Below are 22,887 nucleotides of genomic sequence, written 5' to 3' on the forward strand. Positions count from 1 at the left end.
TTTATTGAATACTTAAATCATTGTCCATTTTGATTTCAGTTCATCTTTCATTTCCAAGCTGCCGATAGTGATGCAACAGACTAACACAGAACACAAACCGTCTGCGTGCATGCGCGATCGTGCATAAATTTATTTTGTCCCCCTTACACCAAATACGATCACCACACGCAGGTTAAAATATCAAAACAAACTGAACCAATGACATTAATTTGGGGACAGGTCAAAAAGCATTAAACATGTATGGCAATTTAGCTAGTTAGCTTGCACTTGCTAGCTAATGTTAATTTGTCCTATTTATCTCGCTTGCAGTTGCTAGCTAATTTGTCCTGGGATATAAACATTGAGTTGTTATTTTACCTGAAATGCACAAGATCCTCTACTCCGACAATTAATCCACACATAAAACGGCCAACCCAATCGTTTCAAGTCATCTTTCCTCCTTCCAGGCTTTTTCATCTTTGAACTTATATGGTGATTGGCATCTAAACTTTCATGGTATTACCACGACAACCAGCAAAACAGTTAGTCTTTCAATCACTGATTGTGGGTACAACCAATGAGGAGATGGCACGTGGGTACCTGCTTCTATAAACCAATGAGGAGATGGGAGAGGCAGGACTTTCAGCGCAATATGCGTCAGAAATAGAAAGGAGTTCTATTTTAGCCCTTGGCATCGCAGACGCTCGCGAGCAGTGTGGGTGCAATAATTTAATAACATGGATTTCAAAATTTATTTTGCGATGCTTGCGCATGCGACGTGTCCAGTCTGGTCAGCATGTAACAATTCCTCCTCCACCATACTCGACACCCTTGACCCACTACACAATGCCCTATCCCACCTGGACAAAATTAAATACCTACAGTATGTGAGAATGCTGTTCGACTACAACTCAGCTTTCAACACCAATGTGCCCTCCAAGTTCGTAGCCTTGGGTCTTAAGTCCTCCCTGTGGACCCTAGATTTCCTTATGGGTCGACCCCAGGTGGTGAGGGTAAGCGAACACCTCCCCCATGCTGATCCTCAATACAGGGACCACCCAGTACTCAGCCCTGCACCTTAATACTGCTTCCCTATGTAATTAGTCATTGAACACTGGTCACTTAAATGTTTACATACTGTTTTACCCAATGATGTATATACTGTATTCTAGTCAAGGCTCATCCTGTATACACTTGATATACTGTAAGTCCAAATAGTTTACAGTGGGTACATTGCAAAGTTCTGGGAATAAACACTCTGCCAGGTTAGTTCACATATCTCATATGCACTCAGATTTGGAGAAACAGACAAACTTGTCCTTCCTGACATTTACAATGCAATTTATTTTACGTACCTCGACCACTCCATTAATCTTTTTCATGAGAGCAATGTCGAATTCTTCTGTACTCCAGAATGACTCGTTTGACAGGTGCCCTGCTTCCTAAATCGAAGCACAACACATCATATGCATCAGTTTGCGTGAGATCCAACATGTTTCTTCTGACCAACAGATACAAAAAAAAATCCACTTTAGTGATTTTCACAGATTTAACTTTCTACACCAGTTTTGATATTTCAAACGGACCCACGTAGTTCGGCATATCTTGTTTACCCCAAAACGTATTTCTTATATATAAAATCGGGAGTCTGCAGAAGTATATGTATTTTTCACAATTTTTGAACGAATGTCCATTTATCCTTATTTCCACCGCCATCAGATTCAAGCTCCAATTCTGCTTCCACCATCGACCTGGCTGCAGCGGCGCTTTCGTGACGTTGTCAGCTAACATGCTGTCCAAACCACCTGCGTTGCTTACGAGAGCATTGTAAAACAAATGTACATGTTATTCAATCCAAACTGCTCACGCTATTACATAGCTCGCAAATCCTGCCTCTCCCAAATATTTTTTATAACTAACCCAAGATAGACCAGAACCTGTCATTTCCAATCGGAGCAAATTAATCATAGTGGGCAGAATAAGCAAGGAGGTGGGCAGAGCCAAGCACGATCTAGTGAGATCATATTGGCTCATTCTAGCATTTACTTGCTTATTTCCGTTAGGGAACCCCTACTCGAAGTGCGCATGTGCAATAACTTAATTTACCCTTGCACTCCTTCTAAACAATGCCATTTTTACCAAATTTGGCATAGGGTAAAGTCTACTAAATGCAGCCCACTATGTCACAGATTCTAGTTTTGGAAACAGAAAACTGTATGGAGATCAAATGTTTGATCAATGAGAAAATGTGCAGAATCTCGGCTCAAATCCATCTCGCGCCATCTTCTCCCACTTCCGGACACTATCTCCTAGGACAAATTCGCTAGCAACAGCGAGCTAGCTTTAAAACCCATAAATATTTCGACCCCTCCCCAAATTCATATAGTTGGTTTTGGTACTTTAACCTGCTAGTCGTGGACGCTTCTGGGGGACAGACAAAACAACATGCGCACGCGAGGAGCCGGTTTAGTCAGCATGTAATCCGTCTATTATGCAATGCATTCGAATTTGATTGGCTAACCGGAGATGGTAACATTTTGACCAATTAGGTTGAATGAATGAGTCGTTCGCAAAAAGTTCACGCGCACGCAACTCAAACTATCCAATAGGAGGACACCAACTGAGGCTGTATAAAAATTATTTTGTATGACGCGTTTAGTTGATCGAGTTGCAGCCGCCATCTTCTGACATAAAAAAGAAGAGTGGAAACGTCGATTACAGATGCAAAGGGAATACAAAATAATTCGTAACGAGTTGGAAAATAAATATAAAGTCAAATGTGTTTATGGACTGCCTCGTAATAAATGGTTATGTTTCTGATAAGATTGGTTTAGTATTTGATCGATCACACATCGCAAAGATGGACGACGCGGCGAGGGAAGATGCCTGCCGAGAGTATCAGTCCTCCCTCGAAGATTTGACATTCAACAGTAAACCTCACATCAACATGCTGACCATTCTGGCAGAGGAGAATCTGCACTTCGCCAAGGATATCGTCGCAATAATTGAAGCACAAATCACCAAGGTTTTTATGAATATAGAATTTTCAATTTCAGCTATTAACTTCGATGAAGAAAGCTAACAGTAGCCTTGAAACAGCTGCCCATGGCAACATCATGGCGGCAACACTGTTGAATCGCTGTTCTTGTTGTAGCGTCATAACGTTGGCTAACGTTTGTCAACAGTACCAGTTTCAACAAAATAACGTTATAGCAATTAATTTCATGCTGATTACATTTAGAAAGGTAATGTAATATTATCTAGGCTAGCTAATGTTATCCCCTGAGCTAGTTAGCTAACGTTAACATGCCATTTCCCGAAGCCGATTGTCATTTGCTAGGAAATAATTCAGAAATTCAGTTGCCAGATCAGAGTAACGTTAGGAAGCCACCATTATTTGTCAGATCTTATATAAAGACGTTATGCTGTGGGGTATTTTTCAAATTTCAGAACATAACACTATTTGGAAACACGTTAACGGTACCGAAACCGAATCAAATATGGCGACATGACGGAGGAAACTTAATGGCTATTTCAGTTAGCTAACGCTAGCATGCCAGTGCAAAGCATTCCACAAGTTTGACAGGTTTACACACGTGGTTTGGCCACATCAATTTCCAAATTTAAGCCAGTACACACTGGCCTACCTAACAATGCAAAATAGTTATTGCATACATTTAGGCCTCGTTTCACTTTCTACATAAATTACTTGAACCAGATTCTGGGTTTACAGGATACGTTGAATATGGGGTCTCCTTAAGGCCATGAAGCAGATTTTCAGGCTTAATAATGTAAAAATAATAAGAGTCCGCTACTTACCAAGGAATGGAGTTTCGCTGAGCAACTATTACGGCTGGTATGTACTTCCACAAAATTTGTAACCGAAAAAATGTATCGTGTGGAAAGAAACTATTGTTTTTGACCAAGTGCACATGAGCCAAATCCACCTCTTCTGCACCTCCAATAACATCACTAATTACTGCCATGCACGGGTCGATCCGGCTGATCCAGTAGCAGGAAAGGTAATTTGTTTGTAACTTCAGGTGGCCTACAGGCCTAACGTTACTGCTGGTTAGTTATTGTTAGACAAAAGTATCTAGCTAGCTGAAGTAATAATAACGAAACAAATCATAGGTACACAAAGATGCAGATCGAATATGTAGCTTTTGAAATTTAGAATAGTGTCAATATTTTTCTTGTGAAAGTAAACTGGTCTCTTTCAATTTGACTTATCAGCTGCTTTTGATATCTATTTGAATTTTGAAATGTCAATGAATGGTAAAATGTGATAATAAAAAATATGAAATATGCTTTTTGTCTTTTTTATTTCCCAGTGTAATTTATTGGTACAGAATCAGATCTCTGGTTATTGCCTGATTGGTGTTAAACTCCGTTTTTGATCAATGTGATGATCATTGTCACTTATCAGAACCAAGGCGTTCACCATTTATATGGGAATGTCTATTGGCTTAAATGCAGTATATTTGTATATTTTGACTTATTTTGTGTTTTATTGACATGTGAATTGGGTTTACAACTGAAATTGTCATGTTTGCTCATGACCATTTATCAAGTAAAGTCCTAGTGATTTGCTTTTCATGGCACATTGTTCAAGACTTATCTTGCAATTGCACATTTTAAATGACCCCCCCCCCCAAATCCTTCTCTATTCTTGTCGACTTCCTCTTAGTATGTTACATCCTATTTTTGTTCTAAAAGGGAGATAATACTTCTTCAAATGGACTGCCCCTCAGTGGGATGTTATAACAGGGACTTCATTCAATAAAACGGGAATGTACATGGAGTGATCTCTCTGCCAGAGACACTCTTTTGAGGTAATTAAAAGGGGGGGGGGGGACTTGAACCATTTCTTCTGGATGGACAATATTTTAATTTTTTCCTGTGCTCGATACAAGACACAAGTAATAGATGAACAAAGTACTTTTTATGGACATTCAATGTTTTGATCCAGAATGAAGACCCGTCATTTTTTTTGGACTGCTATTTTCCTTATGGATTAAAAAAACACCTTGTTCCTGTAACCGGTGAAAATAGACTGATTTTTATAACAGTTTTCCCCCCTACATGACAATTGTTTTGCAACTGTTTTTTCCTGCAATCCATTTTTTTTCTGATCTATCATGCCACGGACAATCAATTGATTTTTACATTTAAAAAAAAAAAAAAACGTTTTAAAGTTATTACCCAAGACTGACAAGGATTTTTTTTTTTCTAGCCCAAACATTTCTTATGTTAACTTTTTGCTTAACTAATACATAATCAATGTGATGCCTTTTTTTTTATCTGAAATGTTGGTATTAACCCCTGTTGTTTTCTAAACTTGTTGAGTTTTCTATTACCCTAGGCTCCAGCTGCCGAGAAGCTTCCAGTTTTGTACTTAGTGGATTCCATAGTGAAGAATGTTGGAGGCGAATACCTTGCAGTGTTTGCTAAAAACCTAGTCACTTCATTTATATGTGTTTTTGAAAAGGTATATACTACTTTATTTTTGTGCATTCTTGAAGATTAATAAGCACCTTTTATAAAATTAGCTGACCACTGTACTGCTTGCTTTTCTCTAGTCTATCTCTTGCCTTCTATAATGCATTTTTACTAATAAAATGGTGTTTGTGTGGTTCCCCTTTGATTTGGGGAAGTGCTTGATTGGAAAATATCCAAGTCATTAATTGTCTTTGCATTAAAATGCAGTGTGGTATACAGAATGTGTAATATTTCACACAGTTTAACGGTTAATACAAAGCACCTTCCTTAGTGTAATTAGACACCTTTTCTAAGTGCCTTCTTGATCTTGCCTGAATTCAATGTACTTCTAAACTATAGGCCTTTGAAGTTAGAATGTGTTTGTTTGTGAAGTACTATGCTGCAGGTCTTTGAGTTGAGCTGTGGTCCAAGCTGTGTCCTCTGTTTTGTAGGTGGATGAGAACACTAGGAAAAGTTTGTTCAAATTACGCTCCACCTGGGATGAGATCTTCCCACTGAAGAAACTCTATGCTCTGGACGTGCGAGTCAACTCTCACGACCCTGCCTGGCCCATCAAAGCACTGCCCCCTACTGTGAACGCCAGCATTCATGTCAACCCTAAGTTTTTAAAACATGTGAGTAAACTGTCTGTATATCTCTATGTGTCCGAGAGGAGGATCTGCTGTTCTGAAAGCGTCTGTGGATAGAGGAAAGTAGAAACTGCGCCAAAGTTATTCAAGTTTTGCTGTTTATTGCACAACCTTCGTGACATTATGATCCATAAAGTAAAAGACATCTTGACCCTTTGCAACACTGGACATTTCTACACACACTCCGCTACCTGTCGACCTGAGTCCTTCCCATCCCTGAATGTTTTCTCCCCGCTCCAGCCTGAGGAGGTGACCTCCCCTAGGGCCCTGTCCCCTGCACCCCTAGTCCGTGCCCCAGCCCCTGCTCCCCAGCCTGCAGTGGTCCCCAGCGTCAGTGAGAAGAGCATCACCCAGGAGCAGGTGATAAGGCAGCAGCTGCTGGCCAAGCAGAAACAGCTACTGGAGCTACAGCAGAAGAAGATTGAGCTTGAGCTGGAGCAGACCAAGGCACAACTGGTGAGACTCACTATTGTACCCATTTTCCCCCTTTTGAAAATCTAATTGAAATGTTTTAAAGTATATATGTATGTGTGTGTGTGTGTGTGTGTGTGTCTATATGTTTGGTCCGCAGGGAGCAGGGTGAGAGTAGACACTTTCAGAAGTGTTGGTGTTTTGTAACTTAAACATTTAAAATCTATCAATAATAACATTTTAAACAGGTAGGTTTCTGTTATTTTCTTCATGTCTTCTGGTGCACTGTCTCGTTTACTAAACACAAGATGTTCTCAGTCCTGCCCCTCTTTTACATTTCAGGCTGCTAACGTGGTACTGTCAACTCCAGCAATAGTGCCAAAGTCCACCCTGCCTCCCTCTGTCATCAAATCCAGTATCCCCCCTGTCTCCGACCCCAAACCCCCCACCAGGGACCCCCGCCTCAACCGGGCCGGCCCAGGGGCCCTCCAGGCCAAAGAATCAACCAGCCATAAGAAAGAAGGCCATGGTATGGGAGGACCAGCACACACACCAGAGAAACAACTGCCAGAGCGACCCGGCAGGCCTGAGAGGACACGGCCCCCCAAGAAAGAACTTCTAGAAGTGAAAACCAAGTCCAAGTCCCTCTCTCCCATGGCTAAAGGGGTGCTTGGGAAGAGCAAGCACTATGAGGCTGAGAACATGAAGACGACAGCCGATGCCACGGGCAAGAAAGACCCCAGGCTGAGGAAACATCTCCATGACAAGGCTGACCCGAAAGAAGAGGTGAAAGAGAAGAAGAAATGCACTGATAAGGAGAAAGAGATGGATGAGGCAGTGATGAAGGCATCAGGCAGGGGGAAGATCGCCAACGGCTCAGTCAGCAAACCGGAGCGTGAGAAACCGGAGCCTGTAGAGAAACCGGAGAACCAGATCAGAGGGAATGCCAGGACCAATGCCAGGAAACGCTCCCGTTCCCCTTCGCTGCACCTGCACTCACCTAAGAGAAAGACTGAGAGGAGGTCCCCCAAGAGGAGAGCCAGGAGCATCTCCCCCTCTCCTCCTTTACACAAACCTGGGAAAGGAGGGAGGCAGTCAGGAGGCAAGCACTCCTCTCACCATGAGGACCCCCAGCACGGGACCACCAGAGAGGAGAGGGTAACCCCCAAGAAGAGCTCGTCTGAGCCCAGAAGAACCAAGAGGCCGGCTGAGGAGAGGCCGGTGGAGGCCAGGGACACGCATTCCTCCCCCCGCACTACCTCAGAGGGCAAGGAGACCAAGGAGAATGCCAAGCGCTGGAGGAGTGGCTGGGAAGAGAACAAACAGTGAGTAGGCTGATATATCCTGTGAACTGTCTGTCTCGCAAATGGGCCATGGGGCTCTGGTCAAAAGTAGTGCACTATGTAGGGAATAGGGTGTTATTAGGAATGTACCAAAGTCTTTATTGGTATGTTCTCAGTCTGCTGTGTACTAGTATATGTTGCATCACGTCAGTGTATTCTTATCCTCACCTAATGGTATTTAGTGCCTTGAAAAAGTATTTCTAATTTGTTTCTACTTTACATTCTCTAAAAAAATTCTGAATGTTATCAAATCAAAATAAAATAAAATGTATTTATATAGCCCTTCGTACAACAGCTGATCTCAAAGTGCTGTACAGAAACCCAGCCTAAAACCCCAAACAGCAAGCAATGCAGGTGTAGAAGCACGGTGGCTAGGAAAAACTCCCTAGAAAGGCCAAAACCTAGGAAGAAACCTAGAGAGGAACCAGGCTATGTGGGGTGGCCAGTCCTCTTCTGGCTGTGCCGGGTGGAGATTATAACAGAACATGGCCAAGCTGTTCAAATGTTCATAAATGACCAGCATGGTCAAATAATAATAAGGCAGAACAGTTGAAACTGGAGCAGCAGCAGGGCCAGGTGGACTGGGGACAGCAAGGAGTCATCATGTCAGGTATTCCTGAGGCATGGTCCTAGGGCTCAGGTCCTCCGAGAGAGAGAAAGAAAGAATTAGAGAGAGCACACTTAAGTTCACACAGAACACCGAATAGGACAGGAGAAGTACTCCAGATATAACAAACTGACCCTAGACCCCGACACAAACTACTGCAGCATAAATACTGGAGGCTGAGACAGGAGTGGTCAGGAGACACTGTGGCCCCATCCGAGGACACCCTCGGACAGGGCCAAACTGGAAGGATATAACCCCACCCACTTTGCCAAAGCACAGCCCCCACACCACTAGAGGAATGTCTTCAACCACCAACTTACCATCCTGAGACAAGGCCGAGTATAGCCCACAAAGATCTCCGCCACGGCACAACCCAAGGGGGGGCGCCAACCCAGACAGGAAGATCACATCAGTGACACACCCCTCCTAGGGACGGTATGAAAGAGCCCCAGTAAGCCAGTGACTCAGCCCCTGTAATAGGGTTAGAGGCAGAGAATCCCAGTGGAAAGAGGGGAACCGGCCAGGCAGAGACAGCAAGGGCGGTTCGTTGCTCCAGGGCCTTTCCGTTCACCTTCCCACTCCTGGGCCAGACTACACTCAATCATATGACCCACTGAAGAGATGAGTCTTCAGTAAAGACTTAAAGGTTGAGACCGAGTTTGCGTCTCTTACATGGTAGGCAGACCGTTCCATAAAAATGGAGCTCTAAAGGAGAAAGCCCTGCCTCCAGCTGTTTGCTTAGAAATTCTAGGGACAATTAGGAGGCCTGCGTCTTGTGACCGTAGCGTACGTGTAGGTATGTACCGCAGGACCAAATCAGAGAGATAGGTAGGAGCAAGCCCATGTAATGCTTTGTAGGTTAGCAGTAAAACCTTGAAATCAGCCCTTGCCTTGACAGGAAGCCAGTGTAGGGAGGCTAGCGCTGGAGTAATATGATCACATTTTTTGGTTCTAGTCAGGATTCTAGCAGCCGTATTTAGCACTAACTGAAGTTTATTTAGTGCTTTATCCGGGTAGCCAGAAAGTAGAGCATTGAAGTAGTCTAACCTAGAAGTGACAAAAGCATGGATGAATTTTTCTGCATTTTGGGACAGAAAGTTTCTGATTTTTGCAATGTTACTTGATATGTTCTTCAAAAGAGAGATCAGGTTCCAGAGTAACGCCAAGGTCCTTCAGTTTTATTTGAGACGACTGTACAACCATTAAGACTAATTGTCAGATTCAACAGAAGATCTCTTTTTTTTCTTGGGACCTAGAACAAGCATCTCTGTTTTGTCCGAGTTTAAAAGTAGAACGTTTGCAGCCATCCACTTCCTTATGTCTGAAACTCATGCTTCTAGCGAGGGCAATTTTGGGGCTTCACCATGTTTCATTGAAATGTACAGCTGTGTGTCATCCGCATAGCAGTGAAAGTTAACATTATGTTTTCGAATGACATCCCCAAGAGGTCAAATATATAGTGAAAACAATAGTGGTCCTAAAACGGAACCTTGAGGAACACCGACATTTACAGTTGATTTGTCAGAGGACAAACCATTCACAGAGACAAACTGATATCTTTCCGACAGATAAGCTCTAAACCAGGCCAGAACTTGTCCGTGTAGACCAATTTGGGTTTCCAATCTCTCCAACAGAATGTGGTGATCGACGGTATCAAAAGCAGCACTAAGGTCTAGGAGCACGAGGACAGATGCAGAGCCTCGGTCTGATGCCATTAAAAGTTCATTTACCACCTTCACAGGTGCAGTCTCAGTGCTATGATGGGGTCTAAAACCCGACTGAAGCATTTCGTATACATTGTTTGTCTTCAGGAAGGCAGTGAGTTGCTGCGCAACAGCCTTTTCTAAAATTGAGAGGAATGGAAGATTCGATATAGGCCGATTAGTTTTTTATATTTTCTGGGTCAATGTTTGGCTTTTTCAAGAGAGGCTTTATTACTGCCCCTTTTAGTGAGTTTTGTACACATCTGATGGATAGAGAGCCGTTTTATTATGTTCCAACATAGGAGGGCCAAGCACAGGAAGCAGCTCTTTCAGTAGTTTAGTTGGAATAGGGTCCAGTATGCAGCTTGAGCTCGGGTACTTTCTGTGTACCAGGGAGCTAGTTTCTTATGAGAAATGTTTTTCGTTTTTAGGGGTGCAACTGCATCTAGGGTATTGCGCAATGTTAAATTGAGTTCCTCAGTTAGGTGGTTAACTGATTTTTGTCCTCTGGCGTCCTTGGGTACACAGAGGGAATCTGGAAGGACATCAAGGAATCTTTGTGTTGTCTGTGAATTTATAGCACGACTTTTGATGTTCCTTGGTTGGGGTCTGAGCAGATTATTTGTTGCAATTGCAAACCTAATAAAATGGTGGTCCGATAGTCCAGGATTATGAGGAAAAACATTAAGATCCACAACATTTATTCCATGGGACAAAACTAGGTCCAGAGTATGACTGTGACAGTGAGTAAGTCCAGAGACATGTTGGACATAACCCACTGAGTCGATGATGGCTCCGAAAGCCTTTTGGAGTGGGTCTGTGGACTTTTCCATGTGAATATTAAAGTCATCAAAGATTAGAATATTATCTGCTATGACTACAAGGTCCGATAGGAATTCAGGGAACTCAATGAGGAACGCTGTATATGGCCCAGGAGGCCTGTAAACAGTAGCTATAAAAAGTGATTGAGTAGGCTACATAGATTTCATGACTAGAAGCTCAAATGACGAAAACGTCTTTTTTTTGTAAATTGAAATTTGCTATCGTAAATGTTAGCAACACCTCCGCCTTTGCGGGATGCACGGGGGGGAATATGGTCACTAGTGTAGCCAGGAGGTGAGGCCTCATTTAACACAGTAAATTCATCAGGCTTAAGCCATGTTTCAGTCAGGCCAATCACATCAAGATTATGATCAGTGATTAGTTCATTGACTATAATTGCCTTTGAAGTAAGGGATCTAACATTAAGTAGCCCCATTTTGAGATGTGAGGTATCATGATCTCGTTCAATAATGACAGGAATGGAGGAGGTCTTTATCCTAGTGAGATTGCTAAGGCGAACACCGCCATGTTTAGTTTTGCCCAACCTAGGTCGAGGCACAGACACGGTCTCAATGGGGATAGCTGAGCTGACTACACTGACTGTGCTAGTGGCAGACTCTACTATGCTGGCAGGCTGGCTAACAGCCTGCTGCCTGGCCTGCACCCTATTTCATTGTGGAGCTAGAGGAGTTAGAGCCCTGTCTATGTTGGTAGTTAAGATGAGAGCACCCCTCCAGCTAGGATGGAGTCCGTCACTCCTCAGCAGGCTAGGCTTGGTCCTGTTTGTGGGTGAGTCCCAGAAAGAGGGCCAATTATCTACAAATTCTATCTTTTGGGAGGGGCAGAAAACAGTTTTCAACCAGCGATTGAGCTGTGAGACTGCTGTAGAGCTCATCACTCCCCCTAACTGGGAGGGGGCCAGAGACAATTACTCGATACCGACACATCTTTCTAGCTGATTTACACGCCGAAGCTATGTCATATCAGATCTTCAACCAAAATTTGATTTTAGCTAAAGGGGACCCAGGTGAACAAATAACACAACAATTGCGTATTTATTTAATCAATAAAGTTATGCAACATCCAATTCCCAAGTGTGAAAAAGTAATTGCCCCCTTGCACTCTAACTGGTTGTGCCACCTTTAGCTGCAATGACTGCAACCAAATGCATCTTGTAGTTGTTCATCAGTCTCTCACATCGCTGTGGAGGAATTTTGGCCCACTCTTGCATGCAGAACTGCTTTAACTCAGCGGCATTTGTGAGTTTAAGTATGAACTGCTCGTTTCAAGTCCTGCCACATCTCAATTGGGAATAGATCTGGACTTTGACTAGGCCATTCCAAAACTTGTAATTTGTTGCTTATTAACCATTTTCATGTAGACCTAACCTAATTAGGTTTTGGTTAAAGGTCTAACATTCGGTATCAAAAATATGCAAAAATAGAGAATTATAAAGGGGGCGAATACTTTTTCATGGCACTGTATCTGCCTCTGAACCTCAGACACATATAGTCAGCTTGTTATCTGGTGGTGTTAGTTAGGGTGTGTACCTGTATAATCTGGGACACAGTGTGTTCTCACTCCTAACCTCTGCATATCTGTGTATTTTTGTACTCGCAAGACTGAGGCAACTGAGGGGTGGTTCCTCAGACAGATTGGGCCTAGTCCTGGACTAAAGATAATATCTGTGGTCGGGAAACTGCCCGCATGTATTTGAAAGTTGTCAAATAAATTAACTAATTCCTTCATCAGTCTGAAGTTGTCTTCAGAGGAGGCTCATGGGAAGGGGGCAGGTCCTCCACAGAGACGGCCGTCATACTCCAGCAGCAAGAGACCTACCACCCCCAAACAGCATCGCCTTAGTGTCGATGCAAACCTGCAGATCCCAGAGGTGCTTCACTCTGCCAGCAAGAGAGACCTGCTCAAAAAGGTACGCCCACAAAAAAAACATCTGCCTATCTCCTCAGCTTTTCCTCCCCACAATTTGAGTAGGTAGTAGATGCCGCATTTATTTGTAAAGTATACAAAGGAGAATTGCTCAAAGGGTATGCCTCAACACAGGTTCTTCTTAAATGGCACCCTATTACCTTAACGGGATTGATATGACAACAGCCAGTGAAAGTGCAGAGCGCCAAATTCAAACAACAGAAATCTTGTAATTAAAATTCCCAAAGAGTCACAAAAAGCACAAATAGATATAAAATTAATCACTTACCTTTGATCTTCATCAGATGACACTCATAGGACATCATGTTACACAATACGTGTATGCTTTGTTCGATAAAGTGCATATTTATATAAAAAAATCTCAGTATACATTGGCGCGTAATGTTCACTAGTTCCAAAAACATCCGGTGATATTGCAGAGAGCCACATCATTTTACAGAAATACTCATTATAAATGTTGATGAAAATACAATTGTTAGACATGGAAATATAGATACACTTCTCCTTAAGATTGGCCCTGAATGTATACAATTTATACACTCCCTATTATGTGCGACTGTGATTAATACATAGTTGATAGAATTTCTTATATTAGGGATCTGCTTTCCATTTAGTAATAAGTACTATAGCTGAGGAATTTAATTAAAGAGTAAGTGTGAATGTATATCCCTATGTAAATGCATATCCTGATTTGAACTACTAATCTGTTAGAACATTTGATAAAATTACTAAATCTGTATATTTAACCACAATGTTGAATTTAACATGGGGTATTGTGGGAAATGGACTTTCTAACTTGATTGAGTATTGAGTAAGGTCCATAATAAAAAATGGGGAACGCGATACAATCTGAACATTCCCCACCGGATGAGGCCGTTATTACCTTATTCTCCCGTGTCCAATTGAATAATTACTGTTTCAGAGTGACAAGTATATTAATAAGGATAATAGAAAAATTAGTTGCGCCCAATTTGAAATCTCAAAAGTATATTCCTATTTAAACTTACCCCAGGAGACAGATAACTGCTCATTTTTATTATTTAAATTGAGGATTCCAAATTTTGTTGATACATAGCTAAGGTTTTTGGTAAATAAATACTTTATAGGATTTAATACGATAAAAGAGGTAGGTAGGCGGTAGAGAAGGTGTTAAAAACAATTAATGCAACCGCTGTGTCAGATTTCAAAAAAGCTTTACGGAAAAAGCAAACCATGCAATAATATGAGTACAGCTTTCAGACAACAAAGCAGCCAAAAAGATATCTGCCATATTGGGTAGTCAACATTAGTCATAAATAGCATTATAAATATTCACTCACCTTTGATGATCTTCATCAGAATGCACTCCCAGGAATACCAGTTCCACAATAAATGTTTGATTTGTTCGATAATGTCCATCAATTTTGTCCAAAGAGCTACTTTTGTTAGCACTTTTGTTAAACAAATCCAAAGTCATGAAGCGCGTTCCCTATTTGCAGACTAAATGTCAGAAAGTTCCGTTACTGTCTGTAGAAACATGTCAAACGATGTATATAATCAATCTTTAGGATGTTTTTAACATAAAACTTCAATAATATTCCAACCAGAGAATTCCTTTGTCTTCAGAAAAGCAAAGGAACGCTGCTACCTCATGTGAAATGCGCGTGACTGCTGGCAGACCTCTGACTCATTCCTCTCTCATTCGGTCCCACTGCACAGTAGAATCCTCAAACAAGTTTCTAAAGACAGTTGACATCTAGTGGAAGCCTTAGGAAGTGCAACAACCAATATCCCACTGTGAATTCAATAAGGGCTGGGTTGAAAATCGACCAACCTCAGATTTCCCACTTCCTGTTTGGATTTCTACCGATCTGCATGTCAGTTATGGTTTTCATTGAAACGTTTCATTTCAATAACATTTTTGTTTCTCAAAATCATTGTCAATGGTTAATCATAAATCTTTGTTAAAATTCCACTAATGCGAGAGCACCTTTCTTTGCAATATGGACACACTAATATACCATGATTACCATGATCATTGAATGGCCTAAATGAGCGCATGGAACTCAGATGGCTAATGCAGCCAATGGCCATTATCAACTAAGTAAAAGTAGCCTACATAAAGCCGTCAAATAAATAATACAAAATATACTGAGAGAAATTTAACTTTCAATCACATTTATCTCTACTCAGCCTGTTTGATTCCCTTTCTATCTGTCTTGACTTGAGTTATCGCTAGTGAAGTGCAACATTGTGTCAACTGGATCTGTCCTGTAGCTATCTCTTGCGAGCTTGCAACATTTTATTAACCAGCCTTATTCTGGTCCCAGAGTTTCCCATGCCATTGAGCACTGGACCGACATCTGTTTTTGCGCAAGGGAAAGATGTATTTTATGACAGTTCCATTGGATATATGTGATCATTAGATTATATTTTACTCTTTCACACAGGGATTTGGTGGTTATCAGGGAGATTTTTGGGAAGATTTTTCAAATAGACCTACTGTGAGAAACTATTAGGCCATTCGCAATGGCTGTATAAAATAATAATAGGATTTTGTTGACTTACTGTGTGAGGTGAAGAAAATATTACTGAAAAGCGTATTAGTGGTGAACATGATGATCAGAAATCAAACATCCCAAATGGGCACTAACCTAGAATTGCGCACAGCAGGCCAGCTAGGCTACTTCTATGCTTGCTCAGGTGTGTGTGCTCCCTCAACATTAACATGACAGAGAAACCTAACCCATGCTCATTGCTCACATGGAGCACTCCAAACAAGACAATTAAAACATTTACAACTCATAAATTATTATGAAATAAATCAAAACTTGTTTCTCAAGTGTAGAAGGTTGTGTACTCGGCAAACAACGTTTCCACTCTGAGAATGAGAACGGTAAATGACTGTAGGCCTAATTTATTAAGTGAAAAAATGTATGTAGCCAAATGACCGGGATTAACAGTTCCGGTACATTTACTACTGGTGACAAATGTAATAAGGATTTTTTTTTATGAAAATAAAAACTATCAAAGCGCAAACAATTCACATGAAACAATGAACCCACAAGAATTGTCGAGACAGCTGAGTGGATGCATTCTGGAGAGACACCGATAGGCTATCTTTGCCACAAACCCCTTCCCTTTTCAAAATTTTATCTTCACACATTTTAGCTGCTTTTCACTGACAGCCGCAACTCAAATCAGCTAGGCATTTTGCCATGCGTGCTGTGCTGTCTAATGACACTTCCTCATGACGTTTCTTTCGTGTTTAATTGGTTGTCCAGATGCCAAATGCATAATCCTAGTCATATTAGCAACCCTTCATCCTAGTTGTTGCATCTGTAGAGTAACCTCAAATTTAGAAATAGGGTGTTTACCACTGTCATACTGCTTGCATCAGGTGCGCTGTTAATGTTTTCCCTTTTTCCTGCGAATTGCAGTTTGCCATTTTTTTTTGTTAAGATGAATTGCCAGAAGTGTGATTTGTGTCATTCTGAGCAGCGTGGGTGGATGCTCTAATGAGTAACACACCCAATGCAGATGTGTCTGGTACATTTCTCTCATGGCCGCTATATTGAAATCTTTCCGGTCACGTTGTCCAGGGCAACATTTCCTAAAGGAAACGCTGGTGTAGACTTTTGTTCCAGCTCTACTCTCACGTCAGATTCTACAAATCAACTGCTCAACAGGACCTTGTTATCCTGACTCGGGTGTGTTTTAAGCAGTGCTGATCAAAAGCCTGCACACCCAATGACCTAGCTCTCCAGATGGAGAGTTGACCACGTGTTTTATACAGTAACCGTGCTGTATATTTGACTAACTTCTGATGGGCAGGTGGGACGGAAGCGTCCGAACATCCTGTGAAATTGCAGAGCGCCAAATTAAAAATACAGAAATAGTCAAATTGAACATTCATAAAAATACGAGTGTTATACATCGGCTTAAAGATGAACTTCTTGTTAATCCAGCCGCTGTGTCAGATTTCAAAAAGGCTTTATGGCAAAAGTGTACCATGCGATTATCTGAGGACAGCGCCCAGTTTACAAAAGTATACAAACATTTTACAACCAAGTTTAGGAATTACAAAACTCAGAAATAGCGATAAAAATTAATCACTTACCTTTGATATTCATATGGTTGCAGTCACGAGTCCCTGTTACACAAATGTTTGTTTTGTTCGATAAAGTCCCTCTTTATGTCCCAAAAACACTTTTTGGGGGCTCGTTTTGTTCAGTAATCCACTGGCCTAAAGGCGGTCAATACATGCAGACGAATACATCCTAATAGTACCGGTGAAGTTCGTCGAAACATGTCAAACAATGTTTACAATTAATCCTCAGGTTGTCTATTGTCTAAATAATTGATAATATTTCAACCGGACAATAGCGTCTTCAATAGAAAGGAAAAACAACGAATGGCGCGCAATCGGTCATGCGCGCAAACTAGCTCTGGTTCATTCTAGAGTCCACTGAAAGAATGGTCTCATTCTTCCTAATTTTTCAGAATACAAGCCTGAAACAATGTCTAAATACTGTTGACATCTAGTGAAAGCTATAGGAACTGCAACTGGGTCATAACCATTTAGATACTGTATAGGCATTCAATAGAAAAAACCCACATCAAAAATATCCCACTTCCTAGATGGATTTTCCTCTGGTTTTCGCCTGCCATATCAGTTCTGTTATACTCGCAGACGTTATTTTAACCGTTTTGGAAAATTTAGTGTTTTCTATCCAATACTACCATGCATATGCATATCCTATCTTCTGGGCCTGAGTAACAGGGAGTTTACATTGGGCACTTCATTCATCCAAAATACTGTCCCTACCCAAGAGGTTAAGGTTTTTCGCTGTAGTATTGTTATGATATTGAGTATTATTATACTAAGCTGGCATTGGTATGAAGCCACAATTCTGATACTTCATTTGTGGTCTAGTTATTGATTAGCTCATCGGGTTAGCCTAAACAAATGCAGATGGGCAACCCGACCCCATGCTTCAGCCATCTATAGCCAAGCCACTATGCTGCTACAGGAGAATGCTCATTGCTAAAATGGTACACCTGCCCAATAATGAGCCATACAGGCCTTTGAAAGAGCCAACATGCGCTCATTTCTGGAGAGGAATCTTAGCAGGGGTGTGGTACGTGCACACTTCAACATTTGTATTAAATTGGGAGAAAGTGAACTTAATCTACTAGATAACTTGATCTTCTTCTTCCCTTTCTCCCTGTAGGCCAGTAAGCATCTGGAGAATGGAGAGATCAGCCATGATGACTTCCTGAATGTGGCTCACCAGATCAAGCAGCTGTTCCAGTACCAGGAAGAGAAGCAGCGAGGAGACTCCTGGGAGGGCTCCAGTGAGGATGGCCACGGACACGCCCACCCACACCACCTCCCACCAACCAGGAAGAAGCCCCTGCTGGCCACACCCACAGGGGGAGTGTCCTCTGGGGCGGACTTGTCCGATGCAGAGCTCACCTACTATGAACACAAGTCCAAGCTGAGGAGGACCCAGGTGATGCTGTGGCAGCAGGAGCAAGGAGGGGAGGGTTGGGACGGAGAGGACAGCCAGGAGGAGGTAGAGGGGGTGCTGGGGAGGCCCGGGGAGGGCCCTGGGGGTGCCAAGACTGAGGTTAACAGGGAGACTAACGCCCTTCCTTCAGGGATGAAGTTCACCAGGCTTCCTAAGGACAGGCTGAAGGAGGTAGAGGAGGAGCAGCCCACCCCAGCAGCCATCATCCAGGAGTACAGCCACGGGAACGAGTTCCCCAGGCTCAAGTCTCTGCCAGGGCTACGCTTCAGGAGGATACAAGACCCCAGGGAGTCCACCGCCACTGACAGACTCAAAGGCAAGTGGAGTTTCATGTCTAATGATGGGACTAATTTATAAATACATTTTGTTATGCGCACACATGGTTGGACACCCAAGCCAAGGGAATATATTATGAATCAGAAGTATGTCTGTAAATGCAGTGCTTTATGACTTAGTTTGATTACTATCCGATGATAAATGGTTCCTGTTCTCATTTAGTAATTGTTTTTATTTCTTAGCTGGTGAAAGAGAGCGAAACTCCCCCCTCAGTGAGCGGCTGCCCAATCACAGACCACCGTACGATGATAGGGAGGAGCCTAAGAGCGGCTACAATGCCCCTCCCAGGCGGTACGGAGGAGGTCCGCTGTCTGAAGACCATGCTGTCAAACCTCCGTACCCCCGTTACGATGACCCTCGCAAACACGACCGCATCCCCCCCAAACCCCCCAGCGGCCCGGTGCTCCAGAACTCAGTCAGCCTAGCACTGGACGGCCCCATTAGGAAGTCCCCGGTTCCTTTACCGGTACCAGCATACGAGCGGGAGCGCCTGTCCCCGTTACAGCAGATGGACGCGGCAGAGATGAGCCCTGTCCCGCGCTTTGAGAGCCCCAACAGCGAGCACTCGTGTGACGAAGGGCCCCTGGACACCCCCCCTCTACCCAGACCCCACCACCCAGGAGGACCCCCCCGTGGGCCCGTGCTCTCCTCAGTACGCAGCAAACATGTTGAGTCTCCAGGACACACCCCTCCTCACACCGCAGATGGCCCCCAGAGATACGACGGTGGTCCCAAAGGAGGACCACCTTCGCCACGCTATGATGGACCCCACAAGGGCACTCAGTCTGGGTACGACGGGCCTGGTCACATAGGTCAGCCTGGCAGGCCTCACCCTGGGGGCCGTTACGAGGGCGTCCAGGGGCCCGGTAGGTACGATGGACCAGGGTGCTCCTCACACGGCCCATCAAGGTATGATGGGCCCTACCCTCAGGGCCCCGGCAGGTTCGACGGCCCCGCTCTACATAAAGGACCAGAGAAGTTTGACGGACCAGGAAGATACGACGGCCCCTCCATGCCTCACGTTCCAATGAGAGGGGACCCACAAGGCATTGGGGGAAGGTTTGACGGCGGCCCGCCGCCTCCGCAGCAAGGTAGGCTATCGGGGCGATATGACGGTAGATTTGACGGACAGGGGCCTGGGCCAATGCGTTTTGATGGCCCCATGCAGTCCAACCGCTTCGATGGTCCAATGAACTTCAACAGCTCCCACATGCAGCCCGGCCCTGGAAGGTTCGAAGGACTAATGAGGTTCCAGCAAGGCCCCATGAGATTCGACGGCGCTCCCAACCAGCCAGGCCCGATGCGTTTCGATGGCCCAGGGAACCCCTCCACCCCAATGGGCCAGCCCGGCCCCATGCGCTACGACCCCCTGCCCTCTCTGCCCCCACGCTTTGACTGCCCCTCCGGCCAGCAGGTGTCTCCCAGGTACCACACCACTCCCAACCTGCAGCCCCCGCTGCGGCCACTAGGGACACCCATGTACGACCCAGTCAACCCCGGAGGCCCCCAGCAGTTCCAGACGTTCCCAGTGCAACAGAACGTGGTGGGCCAACAGGGGTCTAACTTCACGGTGTCTCCCGTCCCTGTGTCCCAGGCTGGGTTCAACAACTCCTACGTCAGACCTCCGTTCTACACCCCTGGTGTGCCTCTGCCACCGGCAGGGAACATGCAGCAGCCGGTGAGAACCTCTTCTTGATTTAGGACATAGGGGATGAGTCCCAAATGTCACTCTATTCCCTATTTATTGCACCACTTTTGACCTGGGTGCTATTTGGGACGTACACCACATAGTGATTATCAGAAAGGTCGAGAAGGTTGAAAAGTACAATAGACTTGAATGATTTCATCAATTGAGAAGGTTTCATATTTGTGTTTGTACGTGCACGTATGTGTATCGTTTGGTGTCTTTGTGTGGTTAGTGGTTTATTAGGCTCACACTTTTATGCACTAATGCTACTCTGTCACTATAGTCAACACACAGCTATCGCAACGCACAGCACTGCTCTAACCTAAACCGCATTCAATCATACATTCACTTTTACGCCATCACATTCATACACTTTAACTATCCTGCTTATGGGTCGTTCTATAAATAATGGGGCCAATGGGTGACATTGGGATACAAATTTCAGTTTGAAACTAAAATAAATCAACAACAAAAATCATATGCAAATTAGCCCTTTACTTCACTTATACAACAAGATAGGATTATGCATCCTTGAATTTGACTTGCCAGTGTCTGTATGCACCCTGCTTGAAGCACAATTGTAATTTTCAAGGACCTCAATGTTATACAATTGTATAATTTATGGAAATAAATTAGGCCTAATATAGAATCCCCCCCCTCAAAAGCATGCAAAAAGTGTCAGTAGACCATTACCATTTTAAGAATAAATGTTTAGGGCTTGCCAATGCACTGATATTATAATTATTACATTGTAAAATATGTGAGAATGTGCATATTGCCTGGTTAAGTAGATTGGACGCAACATTGAATGTCATCCTCATAATAAGCGCACATGGATTTACTGCAACAGAATAGCACAGCACCCTTTAGCGGGAAACAAACTGATGTGGACACATCTGTCACAAAAACTGATAAATGAAATCACAGATAATTATAAGGGAGTAGGAGTACATAAATTGACTACAATAATTACTTTAACTTTTAAACCACCAAACTGAGGAAATGTCTGATTTTAGAAAGTAAATAATGAAACATGTTCAATTTGGTCTAAATGCAAAAACAAAGTGTTGGAGAAGAAAGTAAAAGTGCAATATGTGCTATGTAAGAAAGCTAACGTTTCAGTTCCTTGCTCAGAACATGAGAACATATGAAAGCTGGTGGTTCCTTTTAACATGAGTCTTCAATATTCCCAAGTAAGAAGTTTTAGGTTGTAGTTATTATAGGAATTATAGGACTATTTCCCTCTCATTTGTATTTCATTAACCTTTCACTATTGGATGTTCTTATAGGCACTTTAGTATTGCCAGTGTATAGCTTCCGTCCCTCTCCTCGCTCCTCCCTGGGCTCGAACCAGCAACACAACTACAACAGCCACCATCGAAGCAGTGTTACCCATGCAGAGCAAGGGGAACAACTACTAGAAGGCTCAGAGCGAGTGATGTTTGAAACGCTATTAGCGCACGCTAACTAGCTAGCCATTTCACTTCAGTTACACCAGCCTCATCTCGGGAGTTGATAGGCTTGAAGTCCTAAACAGCGCAATGCTTGACGCACAATGAAGAGCTGCTGGCAAAACGCACGAAAGTGCAGTTTGAATGAATGTTTACGCTTCTGCTTCTGCCTACCACCACTCAGTCAGATACTTAAGGTGCTTGTATGCTCAGTCAGATTATATGCAACGCAGGACACGCTAGATAATATCTAGTAATATCATCAACCATGTGCAGTTAACTTCTTATGGTATAAGGGACGCTTGCGTCCCACTTGGCCAAAAGCCAGGGTAAATGCAGTGCGGCAAATTCAAATAAAATGATATAAAAATCAAACTTTAATGAAATCACACATGTAAGATACTAAATTAAAGCTACACTTGTTGTGAATCCAGCCAACATGTCAGATTTTTAAAATGCTTTTCGGCGAAAGCATAAGAAGCTATTATCTGATGATAGCACAACCGTAAACAAAGAGTAGCATATTTCAACCCTGCAGGCGCTACACAAAATGCAGAAAAATAAATAAATCATGCCTTACCTTTTGTTGGCACTCCAATATGTCCCATAAAAATCACAATTGGTACTTTTGTTCGATTAATTCCGTCCCTATATATCCAAAATGTCCATTTATTTGGTGCGTTTGATCCAGGAAAAAAAACAGCTTCCAAATTGCGCAACGTCACTACAAAATATCTCAAAAGTTGCCTGTAACCTTTGCCAAAACATTTCAAACTACTTTTGTAATACAATTTTAGGTGTTTTTAAATGTTAATAATCGATCAAATTGAATACGGGTCTATCCGTTTTCAATAGAGGACGAGAGGAAACTAACGCTACTTTTCAAGATGGCCGTACTTCATTGCACAAAGGAATAACCTCAACCAAATTCCAAAGACTGGTGACATCCAGTGGAAG

The 22,887-nt window shown here is 43.0% G+C and overlaps 1 protein-coding gene across 2 annotated transcripts in view; it reads left to right on the forward strand.

Annotated features, from left to right (window-relative positions):
• The first annotated feature begins 2,624 nt into the window (after positions 1-2,624).
• Positions 2,625-22,887, forward strand: part of pcf11 (PCF11 cleavage and polyadenylation factor subunit) — a 31,182-nt gene continuing 10,919 nt past the window's right edge. Inside the window, exons 1-8 of one of the 2 annotated variants that reach the window (XM_020452233.2) lie at positions 2,625-3,004; positions 5,345-5,470; positions 5,913-6,095; positions 6,351-6,566; positions 6,840-7,846; positions 12,749-12,926; positions 18,157-18,772; positions 18,975-20,470. In XM_020452233.2, the coding sequence (XP_020307822.1) occupies positions 2,765-3,004; positions 5,345-5,470; positions 5,913-6,095; positions 6,351-6,566; positions 6,840-7,846; positions 12,749-12,926; positions 18,157-18,772; positions 18,975-20,470 (4,062 nt within the window). In that variant the 5' untranslated portion in view covers positions 2,625-2,764. The remainder of the gene's footprint in view (positions 3,005-5,344; positions 5,471-5,912; positions 6,096-6,350; positions 6,567-6,839; positions 7,847-12,748; positions 12,927-18,156; positions 18,773-18,974; positions 20,471-22,887) is intronic. The other variant, XM_020452234.2, reaches the window with a different exon arrangement.

This window comes from Oncorhynchus kisutch, linkage group LG19 (genome assembly GCF_002021735.2).
Source record: "Oncorhynchus kisutch isolate 150728-3 linkage group LG19, Okis_V2, whole genome shotgun sequence".
In the NCBI taxonomy this organism is placed as follows: Eukaryota; Metazoa; Chordata; class Actinopteri; order Salmoniformes; family Salmonidae; genus Oncorhynchus; species Oncorhynchus kisutch.